Raw genomic sequence first — 14,891 nt, forward strand, 5'->3', positions numbered from 1 at the left:
TCTCCAATACCGTATGCTAGGTGAATTATCCTTCCTAACTTATTTCCTCTTCTATTCTAGTAGTACTACTGTCTCAGTCTATGAGTAAAACGACATTAGTTCTGTTAATTACAGTGATTCAAATCGCTTCACCGGCAGACATACGCCTACCTATTCGACGAAATGCCGCAGTGACTAAAACCCTCTTGTCTTCACTTTCCTCCTACATATGTCCCGCAGGTGACGCGATGCTGCGCAGCTTCCCTCAGGCCCATCCGCTCCTCAGGTAAGCGGGCACGAGCATCTCATACCTGGCTCTCCCTCTCCGCACGGATTAACCGTTGATGTCGTCTCTGTTCTTGTTGCTTTGGGGGATCAGGAGGATGGGGTTCGACAAGAGGGATGCCTACTTCTTTAAGCAGATGGGCAAGGGCATGCTCTTCACCTACGCGCTTCTCGGCGCAGCATGGCTCTGGAATGACACGTCGCCGCTTGGTTGGTGGACGCTCAAGCCACGCTCCAAGGTAGGTACTATGGCTGGTTACCCTTGTTAGTTTAGGCAGAAATGAATTGGTGCCACCTTTTGTTTCACTAGTACAAGATTCTATCAGAGTACAATGAAGTTCATCTACCTGAATGCTCATTTTTTGGAACTATGGTTCAGAACTGCCAATAGATAATTTCAATGCGTTCCATACTGTGTCTTACAGTAAGACATAAGTTAATCCAGGTTCTCTCCATTCCACAGCTTCCTTGTGTGTCCATAACTTCTTTTTCCAAAAAGGACGGCTGTATGACATCCGTCCATCACTGCATCAACTAAGTAGCAATTTTGGCTACGCAATTAACAAGAAGCATGCCATTTTCTTGATGGGATGCGATTCATACAGCTTTTTGTGGGGTTGACCAAGCATTGATTGTATCTTCAAATCTTGCACATGCCTCAGGTTTTACTGAAACAGTATATTCTGGTCATTGTTTATCATTCGACGAGTTCTCCTTATATATGCCACCTTCAACACTCAAACATGAAGTTATGATGAAAAGGAACTTCTATGATGCACTGGATTATACATCTTATGTGACACCAAAATTATCTCTTGGACAAATATGATTATATACAACAATCACTTAAGGTGAATATCTCTTCTACAAGACCGTGATAAATAACGTCTATTTGCTAATGTTCACTCTTCCATTGATTCATGCCCTTCCAGTTTATAGTTTTCTAAAAACTATCTTCAATATTTTCCAGGAAGAAAAAGAGATGGCACATCTTTATGAGCACAGGGAGTTTCCCTACCCTGGTGATGAAGAGGCAGTTGAGGAGTTCATAAAAAGTGAGGGTGCTCTAGGTACCACGATCGGGCCCAAAGGTTTTGTGGATACAAATGTGGACTCTGATAACATGCAGAAGCAACTGCAGTCGAAAAAGTTCGACCAGGAGGCACAAAACCTCTGGTTCCGAATGAGGAATGAGGTTGCACATGAACTACAAGAGAAGGGATTTGGTGTTGAATGAAGTTTTATTCTTCTGAAAGGAGAAGAGAAATGCTGTCATGCTAGAGTTATCTTTGGATCGTCTCAGCTCTGCTAATTGACACAGCAGCTGGTAACTTAGAATAAATGCAAATATTAAACATGGAGCTTATGCTACGATTATCCTCCTTTTTCCCGCTACCTGCCTGGGCTATATCTTATTCCATGGCAAATGTCTTTGCAGAGCATCTACGTTGTGTCTGTTAGGAATGAGCAACTAAGCTTTACTGAGGGCCAATGGCCAATACATATACAGATGTGGTAAAGTGCAGAAAAGTCCCTTATACAATGGGGATGTACACAATGAACTATACACATACACATCTAACACCCCCCCCTCAAACTCATGGTGGATCAACAACACTGAGTTTGGAGAGGAAAAACCCATGCTGAGCTCGAGTCTGTGCCTTCGTGAAGAAGTCAGCCAACTGTAACTCCGAGGGCACATAGTGAAGAGCGAGAGTCTGATCCTGCACAGCAGCACGCACAAAGTGGGCATCCACACCGATGTGCTTGGTGAGCTCATGCTTCACCGGGTCACGCGCAATATTGATAGCACCGGTGCTGTCGGACAGTAGAGGAGTTGAGGTAGTAGCAGACACACCAAAATCCTCAAGTAACCACCGTAACCAGATCACCTCAGCCGTCAACATAGCCATGGCTCGCAACTCAGCCTCTGTACTCGAGCGAGAAACGACTGTCTGCTTATTTGTCTTCCAGGCAATAAGAGAGCCACCAAGAAAGACACAGTAAGCAGACAGCGAGCGTCGATCAGAGGGATCACTAGCCCAGGTAGCATCAGAGTAGGCCTGGAGCTCAAGAGAGCTGGAGCGAGGAAAAAACAGGCGCTGAGAGATCGTGCCACGAAGATATCGTAGAACACGGAGGAGGTGACTATAGTGGGCAGAGGTGGGGGCTGAAACAAACTGACTCAGGATGTGGACAGGATAGGAGATGTCAGGGCGTGTAACAGCCAGATAGACAAGGCTGCCAACGAGGTGACGATAGCGAGTGGGATTAGGAAGAGGGTCACCATCAGAGGCACGAAGCTGAACGTTGAGCTCCATAGGAGTCACAACTGTGCGCTCATCACCAAGAGCAGCGCGAGCAAGAAGATCCTGAATATATTTTTCTTGAGAGATGTAGAAGCCATCAGAGGTCGAGGAGATCTCAATCCCAAGAAAATAGCGAAGAGGACCAAGATCAGTCATGAGGAACTGGTCTCGAAGGCGAGCCTTAACAAAGGCAATGTACTCAGAGTCGTCACCAGTAATGATCATGTCATCAACATAGAGAAGGAGAAGAGTCCGACCACGAGGAGACGTGTGGACAAACAACGCTGGGTCATGGTCACTGGGCAAGAAACCAGCGGTAGTAAGCACAGAGGCGAAGCGCTCAAACCAGGCACGAGGGGCTTGTTTAAGACCATAGAGGGAGCGGCGAAGCCTACAGACCAGACCATCAGGAGCATAGTACCTCGGTGGTGGCTGCATATAAACCTCTTCACGCAACTCACCATTGAGAAAGGCGTTCTGGACATCAAGTTGAGAGATAGACCACTGACGAACAGAAGCCACAACAAGGAGAGTGCGGACAGTGGTCATGTGGGCCACAGGAGCGAATGTCTCATCATAATCGCGTCCCTGCTCCTGCTGGAAACCACGGGCCACAAGACGAGCTTTGTAGCGCTCAAGAGAACCATCAGAGCGAGTCTTAATCTTGTAGACCCACTTGCAGGTGATGGGACGAACACCGGAAGGGAGGGGGACCAGATCCCATGTGCCAGAGCGCTCAAGGGCAGCAAGCTCTTCGGCCATTGCAAGCTGCCATTCAGGCTGAGTCATTGCAGTCCGATAGGAAGTGGGCTCAGCAATAGCAGAGAGACCGTACCGATCAGGGGAGTAGCGATCAGGCAGGGGGCGAGGCCGAGCACGGAGATTGTGAACCGGGGAAGACGTGAGGGGAGGAGCACCAGAGGTGGAAGTCTCATCAGGGGAGACATCCTCAGTATGAGGGCGACGAGTATAGTGGAGAGGGAACGGTGAGAGAGGGCGACGGACTGGAGATGATGATGGAGAGGTGGAGGAGGAGGATGGAGAAGATGGGGTCGGTGGTGAATGAGAAGGAATGAGAGGTGCCAGAGGAAGAGGTGAGATATGAGGCACATAGCAGGGTGTATCGGGAAGGAGAAGGAAAGAAAGGTCGTCCACAGAGAAACTCGAGGAAGAAGGACGTGGGTAGTAAGAACGAGACTCATCAAAAGTCACATCACGCGAGATGCGCAAGCGACGGCCCACAGGATCCCAACATCGATAGCCCTTGTGCTCATCACTGTAGCCAAGGAAAAACACTCAACCGACTGAGTAGTCAGTTTGGTGCGTTCTCGGGGGGCAAGAAGAACATAGCACACACACCCAAACATACGGAGAGCTGAGTAGTCAGGAGAGCGACCAAAGAGACACTCCAGAGGAATACCACCCTGCACAGCAGTCGATGGCTGAATGTTGATGAGATAGGTGGATGCGGAAACAGCCTCAGCCCAAAAATGGGGAGGAAGGGAAGCAGCAATCATTAGCGCACGAGCCGTCTCAAGCAAATGACGATGCTTACGTTCGGCAACGCCATTCTGAGCATGAGCACCAGGACATGAGAACTGGGCGAGAGTACCCTGTTCCGCGAGAAAACCACGCAACAGCTGAGAGATATACTTGCCAGCGGAGTCAGCACGAAAGGTACGAATGGGCGTGGAGAACTGGGTGTGAACCATGGCAGCAAATCGTTTGTATATAGGGAGCACCTCGCTACGAGATTTCATGAAGTAGAGCCAAGTATAGCGAGAAAAATCATCAATAAACAAAACATAGTAGCAATGACCACCTTTCGAATCAAAGGGAGCAGGACCCCAGACATCAGAATGAACTAAGTCAAAAGGACGCTGAGATACAGACTCACTAGTAGGATAAGGTAATTGAGTCTGTTTGCCAAGTCTGCAACCATTACAATGCAAGGAGACATCTCCAGATACAGACCCCAAGAGGCCCTGACGAACTAAAGAAGACAAACGAGAGCCACAGAGGTGACCAAGACGATGATGCCACTGCTGGAAGGACGCAGACGAAGAGGCAGCAAGAGCATGGGAGTTGGCAGAAGTGGTGGCAGCGGAAGGAACACAAAGCCAATCAACCTCCCAAAGACCCTCTGACTCACGGCGTCGGGGGCCAGCACCAACCAAAGCCTTGGTGCGACGATCCTGAATGGAGCAAGAGTCGGTATCAAGAATGACACGACAACCAGAATCAGTGAGTTGGGCAGCGGAAAAAAGATTCATGGTAAGGCGAGGAACATGTGAAACACTAGGAACAGAAAAGGATGGAGTGGAAAGAAGACCACGACTAGCAACAGGAAGAGGTGTGCCATCGGCGGTAAGAACATTAACAGGTGAATCGAGAGGTCGGAGGGAAGACAGCACAGAAGAATCAGAAGACATATGGAAGGAGGCTCCGGAATCCAGAACCCACGAAGATGTACCTGACTGTGTAGAGGCCTGCGGTGGTGGAGAAGTGGATGCAGTCACAGCAGCAGCTGAACCAGTCGACGAGGAGCCGGAGGAGGCAAGTAGACGCTTGAGGCGTACAATGTCCTAGTCAGTGAGTGACGGAGTCGAGGATGACGCTGGAGTGCCACTGGAAGAGGAGCACCTATGGTCTCGCTTCTTCTGGCGACAGTCAGACTCTGGGTGACCTGACCGAGAGCAGTAACCATAGAAGGTGTCACGGCGCGACGTACTCTTCTCAGCATATGGAGAGCGAGTCACCCCCCCTGAAGGAGTAGGCAGAAGTGGTGGAGCGGTGAGGCGAGCAGAGGACACAGGAGCTCGGGCGGCCAACACTAAAGGAACCACAAGTAACCCTGCAGAGCGAAGATGGGTCTCCTCAGTACGAAGCTCGGCAAGCACCTCCAAGATAGGAACACGACCACGAGCAAGCAGGTGAGCACGACGAGGCTCAAACTCAGATCGGAGGCGAGATAAGAACTCATGAACCCTCTGAAACTCCAAGTCAGACCGCGTAGTCTGACAGCAACGGCAAGTGCCATAAACAACTGTCCGCAGTGAGTCAAGCTGACGCCAGATGGCAGAGCACTACGAGTAGAACTCATCCATAGACGAGTCACCCTGCTGAAGAGCATGCTCCTGACGCACCACAGAAAGGTAGAGGGCATCACCAGAGGGCTGATAGCGCTGACAAAGATAGGACCACATTGCTGCAACAGTGCTGAGGCCCATGAACTCCGAAGCAAACTGAGGGAGGACACTCGCAGTGAGAACGGCAGCAACTCGAGCATCATCATTGCACCACTGAGTGTAAGCAGACAGAGCATCCCGGTAGACAGAAAGAGCATCAGAATATGCTGACACCTGCTGATCATAAGCATCAACTGCAGCATCATCTAGAGCCTTGGCGGCATCCCGGTCAGCCTGAGAAGCATCAACAGCAAGGACTGGCGGCACCGGTGGGATTGGGACCACTGGCGCAACAGGGCATGGCGGGCAGGGGACCTCGCCAGAAAGAACTCCCCACAGAAGGAGTCCACGCATATGGATGCGCATGAAGCCCACAAACTCGGCATGGTTGGTGCCATCGAAGATCACCGAGCACCGAGGAACCGCGACATAGCCCGAAGAGGACATGAGGAAGTCACTCTGCTGTTGTTGCTCTTTTTGTTTTGAGTCAACACAGAGGGGATCAAGCAGAACACGCTCGAAGCAGAAGCGGATCGAACGCAGCCGACCGAGTGGTGGCCGGCCAGAGAGGGGTTTGGGCCGGCGCGAGCCAAGGGAGCTGGAGGAGCGCCCTGGGAGCTGAGGAGCACCCTCCTTCGACCAGATCCACCTGCCCCGACCGGATCAGGCAGAGGAGGCAGAGGATCCCACCGGGATCCCGCTCGCTCGCCCACGTGGCAAGGAGGGACGGGGGAGGCGCTCGAATCCCGCTCAGAGCTCGCCCACGCAGCGCGGAAAGGGGGGGAGGGCGCTCAAGCGAGGGTCAGCAGCTGCGCGGCAGGGGGGCCGCGCGAGCCGGGGGGGGGGGGGCAGGAGCGGCGCTGCAGCCATGGGAGGCGTGGCCGGCCGGGACAGATGTGGCCGGCACAGCGGCAGATGGTAACGGCGACCGGAACAGCAGCTGCCGGAAAGGTTGGCTGGAATGGAATCGAGGCAGACTAGGAAGAGGGAGCACGGAGTTGCGGGCGTGCGGGAGCGGGAGAGGAACCTAAGCATCTGATACCATGTTAGGAATGAGCAACTAGCTTTACTGAGGGCCAATGGCCAATACATATACAGATGTGGTAAAGTGCAGAAAAGTCCCTTATACAATGGGGATGTACACAAACTATACACATACACATCTAACAGTGTCGTGTCCATGCCAATATTAATCTTGTTGGCTTGTTCCATTTCTTCTGTTACTGATTTCTGATCTTCAAGACGTGTTATCAACCAGTCGTTGAGCCCTTATTTTCCTGTTTTCACAAACTTTGAGTTATTTTCTGGTGTTTTCAAACCAGCCGTTGTGCCCTTATTTCCCAGTGGCTTTCTGTCAAACATTTAAGTTTTATTTATTTTTGACGGTGTTACGGCGGGCTTACGCCAGCCTGAACCATTTCATTAGCATTTAAGTTTTATCATTCACCAGTGTAGAAATAATGGCAGCGCTCTTGTTCTCTAGGGCTGCTGAGACCACAGCTTTTGCCATCTTTTTGATAAATCATAAACAGGTCCATGTAATCAGGTAGAAATGTTGAAGTGTGAAACAGTGGAAGTCCCAAGGAGTTTTCTAAAGTTATTGCAGTAACTTGCATGTTTTTTTCCCTTTGAAATCTATGGTATGTTACTGTGTGTCAAACCACCTACATGTGAAATCTTTTCAAAACATGACAGGTAGCCAGCAGGTTCAAAAAAGCCCTAGGTCTAAATTCCTATTTTGCCTCTGCCTAGCACTAGCAGCCCTCAAGGCTAGGCGTTCTGCTGTCGCATAGCGCCTAGTCATGCTTAAGCGCTTGCCTAGCAGTGCTTTTTTTAATAAATAAAATCGTTGGTAGCCAGTATAACATCTTCTCCTAAAAGAAGTTGTTGGAAAGGTGAACACATCTGATGCACCTGTCACTTTAGGTGGTGTGTTTTCACATTGACTACATAGTAGGAGTACTAGTACAGGATAAAAGAGACCCTTTATTGTGAACAAGTATCAAATAATCAATAACATTTTGGTGTTAATTAATCACTATCAATAAGTAACATGTACATTCAAAACATAATACAAATATTCAGATACATTTGTTAGCTACACATTATGTACTGTGTTATACTCTGCTATAATGGATACCTACTATCTGCCAATGTGCAGTCACACTATCACAGGAATATATTTGCACCTAGTCTTCATGGTTCAAAAGTTGGGACTTGAGCAGAAACACCCTGAGTTGCCTGGTACACAGCACGCTGAGCTATACTCCTGTAAGGGTCTTCCTCCCTCTTCCTCTTTAAGTATGCCATTGCGTTCTCGACTTCTGATTTGATATGTAAATACACTTCATTTGCGCTCTCCCTATCCGTCAGAACATTGTTCATCCCTTCCATTTTGATTGGTTTGCCAAAAAGGTAGTAGAATCGTCCGGGTACTTTAGGAACAATAGCAGGTATGTGCATGTCCTGATTCCCTTCCTCTCCTTTGACGCTATCTCTGAAATGACAAATATTCACAGCAGAATGAAAAAGAGTCCAAGTAGCAATTCCACAAAGGTAAGATCAGAACACTTGATTCATTTGTTTGGAAATTAAATCTGACCTCACTCTCTGGCCGTCTTTGTTGATTGACTCTATCCACTCCCGAAGGTACGGAATGTTCTTTTGATCATTGTAATCCAGAACCAACTGCAGAAAGAAAACACAAATACACTTGGTATAGCTTTCCCCAAAATCTGCTACTCAACCTTGGTTACAAATGTGTTATCACTTATCACCACACATGTCCTGCGGAGATCTCGAGTTGGTGTCTTTTTCTATATCTTCGAAGTCATTTGCTGTGCCATGCTTTCATGTTATTTTTCCTCGAATAACACATGCTTTCACCTTTATGTAATCGGTAAGTTGACTTCTGAAAACTACAAAACTTCAGCTTGGTTGGGGCTGCAGCGGTATTTTGGTCTATTTGGCTATGCATGAATGATGTTTTTTCAAGCAACCAGCAGGAGCGCTGCCTTTTCATTACGATGTTTGTGACAGCAAAAAGTTCAATCATGTATGCAGGTGTTACTCTCGTGTACGAGTTGGATGTAATCACGAGTGTTGTTACAGAAGGCACAGCACAAGCGCCAAGCGGCTCAAATGTATTACCTAGGGGTTTATGTCCCGGTTTGGATGGCATGCCATTGACAGGTTTCTTAGTCTTTGCCTTGGTCGGTATGTTACTACCTACTTTCATTTGATTGTATTGATATTTTCGTCTCCCCCTTTTCTCAGCGAAGTCAATTTTTTTGTCTCTGCATCTATGATGGAGAGGCCGGGGGCAATAAGGCTTCCATTATCTAAAAGGGCAGCCTAGTGCACGTAGCTCCCGCTTGCGCAGGGTCCGGGGAAGGGTCCGACCACTTTGGGTCTTTTTGGCAAAAAATGGCTCCACTGAGAAAAAGGCTTCCATTATTATCTAAAAAATAAATAAATGTTCAACTGGTTAAGATTTCAAATGACATGACATATGAACGCAAATTTCGATTTTCAGTGATATTTTTAGAAATAGAGATTTAACAGTGTTGATTTCTCCTATAGAAACAAAAGAAGGATTAGGAAAGCTACCTCTAAAATGTCATCTTCTCCGACAAACCCAAATGGAATGACTGTAACACCAAACCTTGCCGCCATCCTTACAAATTCAGGCTGATCTGGCCAAAACAACTTGTATTCTTCACCCTGCCAAATCCAGCTCAATTATTGCATTAGAAAAAAGAAGGTAAAATCTACTATAACTCTGAGATACCATTTTTTTGGTATGTGTTTTAAGTCGTGGTCCTTGTGGAATACTTGTTAGACACTAGCCTTGATCATACTATTTTTGTACATGTGAGCACACTCCTAATAACAAAAGCTGATGTGCTAAATTAGGTGTTTGCAAAAGTAGTTCCGTGTGGTGAAACTCTAAGAGCATGTTTGGAAGAGTGGTATTCTGTGGTAAACTTCAGGAATTTAGTCAAATTTGACTTAAATACCAGTCCTGTCCCTAATGGTTATGTCAAGGCTTAATAGAGATATGGAGACATGGAGACATTAAGCACACCTTCCTATGTAGAGCTTCCCGAGCACCACCAGGATAGAGGAGAACATATTGATTTCTCTCAAACAGCCTGTACATATTGATTGGAGTGACTGGTAATCCGCCATACATAGAGACTATATCAAGCCGAGACGACTCCTGGCGCGAGGTCTCATATTTTGATCCAAACAACATTGGATGAGCCATGCCACGAACAATCGTGTTCTTCTCCCTCAAAAACTCTTCATACAATGGGCTTAACTCGATCCCCATCAGTGCATGATAACCCACAAACAAGACAGGACCTTGGTCAGGAACACCAGCAAGGCCACGGACAATTTTTCCATTTGTCAGAGTAGACATCATGACTGGGCTCAGTGCAAGGTGAAACAATCTGCAAAAGGTTATAAGTTTTTCACTTACTAGATCTATGCAAGTAGGGAAGCACTCTCAGAAGTTGAATACGTACTTGTGGTCTTCATCAAATGTTTTCTTGAACTCACTTAGTGTAGGGGGAAGGTAGTCGGTCACAAAGTCCCGTTGCCTGCCACGGCGGTACATGTTTGCACCTTTTATAACAGATAACAGATTCACACCATCCTCCTGTGCAAGGAAAATATGAAGTTCAAAATTGTACTCCAAGACATACAGTGGTTGGCATGAATATTGAAATGAAAACACCGGACTGGCTCCGAAACGCTTTGATGAATTGTGAGTGTACCAAGAGTAGTGTATGGCCATTTTCCTTGAAGTATCGAACTCTGCAGTTTTTCAGTGCCTTGAAGAGTCGATCTGCCTCTTCTCCACTCGGCAGAAGATTGTCTTTGCCACTAAATAAATTAATTAATATGGAGAGTATCAGATCAAACAGTTAGATATAGAAAATCAAACAAGACTAGAGAATGAGGATTTAGGCAGCACCATTATAATGATTACCTGGCAAGAAACAGAACTTCAGCTTGTACAGCATGAAGACGAGAGTTGGCATAGGCTGCTCCTGACTTAAGAAGCTTGAGCTTCCACAAAAGAGCATCCCTTGGTATGATATCTGCCAATTGCTGATAAATGAAAGGAATGAAATCTAAAACAATAATAAGAAAATATATCTAGGTGATTAAATAGCTCTATAAAAGGTTGTAACCGATTCTTCTGAGGACTAAGAGCACAAGGACTTCTGAAAATAGTGGTTAAAAGAAATGGATACTTCTCCTTTCCGGCAAATGCAACTGTACGTCTGTAGCTTTTCTAGACTTGCAAAAATAAATAAATAATCATTTCTTAAAGTAGAGATCTCCTAAAAGATGTACAAATCAAGTCTTTTTTATGAACGTTGGCGGATAGAGTTACAGCAGATCAAATAACATTTAGGAAGTTTATAAGCATATATGTTTCTTGCACTCCATATGTTTTTTTTGTAGTCTATATGGATTTTTTTCTTGCACTCCATATGTTTGAATAGGAGGTCACATAAAAATGAATGTATGGGATAGATAAACATAAAACTTAAAAAGAGGAGGAGCTATGGAAACATACTGAAAGCAAAGGCAGCAAAGAAGTGAGACTTTCTGACAGCTTTTGAAGAGTTTCTGGAGGAGAAAGGTTGTTCTCAATGCTAACCATAGCCATCTTCAGAGGGTCAGCTGCGCATAAACATCCTTGGCTCATAAAAAATAATTGAACAAGATTTAAATTTTAAAAGTACATACAGTGAGGTAGAATTCTGCCTGGATGCTTTTATTATCAAGCAATAACTCAAAATCAAGATCATGTCTTCCAAGTTCTTTAGTTCATATGAAATTAACAAGAAAATTTTGTGACAAGCATATCAGATTATACAGTTGGAAAAAAGATGCATGGAACAACTGGAAGAAAGCACAGGCCAGGGTAATTAACAAGCTAAGAAGTATACCCATAACAAAACTAAGAAGATACGGAACTGTAACATGAAGGTCGCTTGGCATTGCTTCCAAAAGAGGCAATATTGGCTGCAGTGGAGTCTTTGCAAATGATGTTGCTGCAGAAAAAAGAAGAAAAACCATCAAGTTATTTTATAATTAAAGAAAGAACTATCTCATCACATTCTAAAATACAACATTTTCACTTGCCTGGGTTTACCAGTAGGAGGACCAAATCGATGTGTGGATTACGAGCTGCCGCTGCAAGTGCCAGGCATCCACCAAAGGAATCTCCAACAAGATATATCGGTCTGTTTGGTGATAAATCATGCTCATATTGGATAGATTTTTCGACAATTTGTAATAGCCCTGTAAGCATTTATGTTCATTGCTGTTAGGTCAATAGAAGCTTTCGGGGTACTTATCCCTGATTTCCCTTCACAATTCATAACAGTAATTTTATTTTGTAGTCCTACTTCTGCGGTGGGCTCTACAGGGGCAACATGGTGCGGCGGACAGAAGACCTCAGCAAAGAGGACGCCCGGGAGACAAGACCAAGCAAGTTAATGCACATGTAGGAGATGAAGTTGGTGTAATTAACACCGAAGAATTACCAGGCATTGGGAGATGCAAAAGAAGCGCGACGATGACATTATGCCTTTTTTCTTTTTCTTTTTTCGTACAGACCAAAACTGGCTGGTCAGAAGGATGCCACCGTTGCCTCTGTCCTCGGAGTGGCAAACTTGTGGGTTGATTTCCCCGGGGCTCTCTTGGTGAATCTAGTAGAGTGGAATGAGATCATACTGAGAGTCCCGGGGGTGCAACAAACTCAGGAGAAGGACTCGTTTAGGTGGGATCTCCACACCACCGGGTGTTTTCTATATTTGGCATTGGTGGATACGCTGGTCAGTTTTAGATCAAAATGGTTATGGCGTCTAAACTAACTTTAAAAACCAAAGTATTCCTCTAGTTCCTCTGCACAAAGTCGTTCTTATAAAGGAAAATTTTATTAAGCGCAAATAGCAGGGGGAAACAAAACTAGACTTGGATTAAACTGTAGTCTTAATGAGATACATATATATCTCTAGAAACAAAATTCTAAGAACTGCAAAACTTATGAGTTGGTATGAAACTAGTTTTGTGTCCTAAACTTGTCCTAGTTTTGATCTTTATACCTTGTGCAAATTTCTGAAATTAGACTTGGATGAAACTGTAGTCCTAATGAGATACATATACATCTCTAGAATCAATGCATATTTCTACATTCTGGACTTTGTTGTGAGTTGGTATGTAGAAAATACTTGTAGAGAAAAGTTGGTACATAGATGATTATCCAAGTAAGAATAGTACTCCCCCCGTTCACTGTTATAAGATGTTTTTAGTATGAACTACATACGGACTGAAATGGGTGAACAAACACACTAACATGCGTCTATATACATCCAATCCAGAAAAAGGTTAAAAACATCTTATAATAATGAACGGAAGGTGTAATAGTGAAGCCTAGGTGAATAATGCAAGTCATACCTTCAAATGGTGTACGATCATTTACTGGTATATGCAAACAACGAACTTCAAAGGCCCTGCAAATGAGTAACGTGAGGTTTTATTAGACTTCAATGTAGAAAATGAGAAACAAAAGGAGGCAGTCTAGTTTTTGTCACGTTGGGCAGTTTTAGACTAAATAAGAAGGAACATGTAGACGAATCATAGGTCACATTGGGTAGGCTTATTCTTCCCTCATTTCCGGTTTATTGGACTAATCTTGCAAATAATGTCAACCAAAGAAGGCCCCTACTTAAGTACTGGACAACATATTAATGTTATATGCATGGCCCGCATATAGGTCTTCTAAAAGTCAGCTTTGTGTAAATTTTATTTGACATCAAAATACATTTGAATTTTAATATTCTTATTATATCTAGGCTCGGTGGGTCTTTGCGTCCCTTTGTTTTGACATTGATTAACTTGATAGATAATGACTTCATGGAAACTACTACACTAGTAGTAACGCTAAAAGCAGGCTTTCCTGCTTGGCCCGCAATAGTATTTCCCTAAAGTACTACGTATATAGAAAGCAACAGCATACTCACTTGCCCAAAGACTTGTGGTGCAGAATGAGCCCCATCCCAACACCATCAGTTCCTGCAGTCAGGTAAACTCTTAGAACAGAAGCAAACTGGCCACTTAGCCATTCAGGTAACCGCGAACATGGCGGTGATCTCGCGCTGATGAGCTGCCTCCATCATGCAGTGGCCAAGGGTGGAGCGCACAAAGCACGGAGTTATATACTATTATTGCTAAAGATTGGACGACCAACCTGGCAAGAAGAGCAGCAGGGGCGCGTCCTCCACCGCCGGCTGGCCGCACTCGACGGGGCTGAACCACCGCGGCGGCCCTCCGTCGTCCTTGCACAGGGCCCTGGCGGCAGCGAAGTAGTCCTTGACGGTCACGCCCCCGAACCCGTCGTCGTACAGAGGCTCCAGTCCTCTGTCCTTCTCCTCCTTCACCGCGTCCTCCTTCTTCCCGCTCCTGTTTCTCAGCCCCACCTCCCCGTTCACAGCGACGGAGCTGGCCCGGAGGCCGCCGCCGAGCCGGGAATGGTGTCGGACCAGGCGGGCGGTCGGCTTCACGCCGTAGACGGCTGGGAAGGAGCGGAGGGCGGGAATGGACATTGCTGGAGATGGAAATGATGCTTTTGGGTTGGAGAAACGGAGGAGTTACTTGAAGAAGGAAAGGCGGGGTCTGTGGAGGGGATGGGGCGGCGAGTGATTGGGGTGGCAGCGGGGCACGTAGGAGAGATCAAGAGCGATGCACTCTCGGGGAAACAGACAAGGGGGACAAGCTCAGTGCTGACCGCACCTACTTTATTTTTCCTCTTTTTCTTGTAACCCATGTAAATTAGTGGTTTTTTTTATTCAGAAGGCCATGTGACAAGCTTTATATCATTGCATCAAATACTGGTTGCATCGTCAATCAGTTTGCTCAAAATAAATCTAGGAGCTTCATGGACCCAATTACAAGAAGTATGTCTATCGATATCATGAACAACTTAAAAAGCCTTCCGAATTAGCATAATCAGGTCCACTCAATCTGAAAAAATAACGTGTTGAGTCGTTTCACCAAGTATAACTTCCTTCCAATGCTCGAATCGTTTCCAAAGAGTTTGATT

General features: G+C 45.9%; 3 protein-coding genes and 1 pseudogene across 3 annotated transcripts; 2 read left to right on the plus strand and 2 right to left on the minus strand.

Moving 5' to 3' along the window:
• Positions 1 to 224: 224 nt before the first annotated feature.
• Positions 225 to 1,501, plus strand: LOC125532465 (uncharacterized). The gene is made up of 3 exons (XM_048696522.2): positions 225 to 265; positions 359 to 503; positions 1,235 to 1,501. Exons 1-3 carry the CDS (start codon positions 228 to 230, stop codon positions 1,499 to 1,501), a joined length of 450 nt encoding a protein of 149 aa, XP_048552479.2. The 5' UTR covers positions 225 to 227.
• Positions 1,502 to 2,175: 674 nt separating this feature from the next.
• LOC147990852 (uncharacterized) lies at positions 2,176 to 3,563 on the plus strand. The gene is made up of 2 exons (XM_087538423.1): positions 2,176 to 2,267; positions 2,465 to 3,563. Exons 1-2 carry the CDS (start codon positions 2,176 to 2,178, stop codon positions 3,561 to 3,563), a joined length of 1,191 nt encoding a protein of 396 aa, XP_087394549.1.
• A 1,431-nt stretch (positions 3,564 to 4,994) lies between these two features.
• Positions 4,995 to 6,208, minus strand: LOC147990853 (uncharacterized; annotated as a pseudogene).
• Positions 6,209 to 7,768: 1,560 nt separating this feature from the next.
• Positions 7,769 to 14,528, minus strand: PES1 (Esterase/lipase/thioesterase family protein). The gene is made up of 13 exons (XM_048672861.2): positions 14,040 to 14,528; positions 13,813 to 13,864; positions 13,247 to 13,302; positions 11,930 to 12,088; positions 11,734 to 11,838; positions 11,358 to 11,464; positions 10,761 to 10,882; positions 10,546 to 10,654; positions 10,294 to 10,427; positions 9,849 to 10,218; positions 9,371 to 9,484; positions 8,364 to 8,449; positions 7,769 to 8,258 (listed from the first exon to the last, which is right to left on the minus strand). The coding sequence occupies exons 1-13, from the start codon at positions 14,392 to 14,394 to the stop codon at positions 7,958 to 7,960; spliced, it is 2,070 nt and encodes a 689-aa protein (XP_048528818.1). The 5' UTR covers positions 14,395 to 14,528; the 3' UTR covers positions 7,769 to 7,957.
• Between the last annotated feature and the right edge of the window lie 363 nt (positions 14,529 to 14,891).

The sequence above is a fragment of the Triticum urartu genome, chromosome 1A (genome assembly GCF_056163025.1).
Source record: "Triticum urartu cultivar PI428250 chromosome 1A, HENAU_Tu73, whole genome shotgun sequence".
NCBI lineage: Eukaryota > Viridiplantae > Streptophyta > Magnoliopsida > Poales > Poaceae > Triticum > Triticum urartu.

Bases quoted from the DNA above. Each gene is read 5' to 3' on its own strand.
- LOC147990852 (XM_087538423.1), top strand. From the start codon at position 2,176: ATGGCTCGCAACTCAGCCTCTGTACTCGAGCGAGAAACGACTGTCTGC. The intron at 2,268-2,464 runs GTAAGCAGACAG...GGATGTGGACAG, and splicing joins GAGCCACCAAGAAAGACACA to GATAGGAGATGTCAGGGCGT.
- LOC125532465 (XM_048696522.2), top strand. From the start codon at position 228: ATGCTGCGCAGCTTCCCTCAGGCCCATCCGCTCCTCAG. The intron at 266-358 runs GTAAGCGGGCAC...TTGGGGGATCAG, and splicing joins CAGGCCCATCCGCTCCTCAG to GAGGATGGGGTTCGACAAGA. The intron at 504-1,234 runs GTAGGTACTATG...AATATTTTCCAG, and splicing joins CGCTCAAGCCACGCTCCAAG to GAAGAAAAAGAGATGGCACA.
- PES1 (XM_048672861.2), bottom strand. From the start codon at position 14,394: ATGTCCATTCCCGCCCTCCGCTCCTTCCCAGCCGTCTACGGCGTGAAG. The intron at 12,089-13,246 runs GTATGACTTGCA...AAATGCTTACAG, and splicing joins TGATCGTACACCATTTGAAG to GGCTATTACAAATTGTCGAA. The intron at 8,450-9,370 runs GTAGCTTTCCTA...TTCTTTCTGCAG, and splicing joins GAGAAGATGACATTTTAGAG to TTGGTTCTGGATTACAATGA.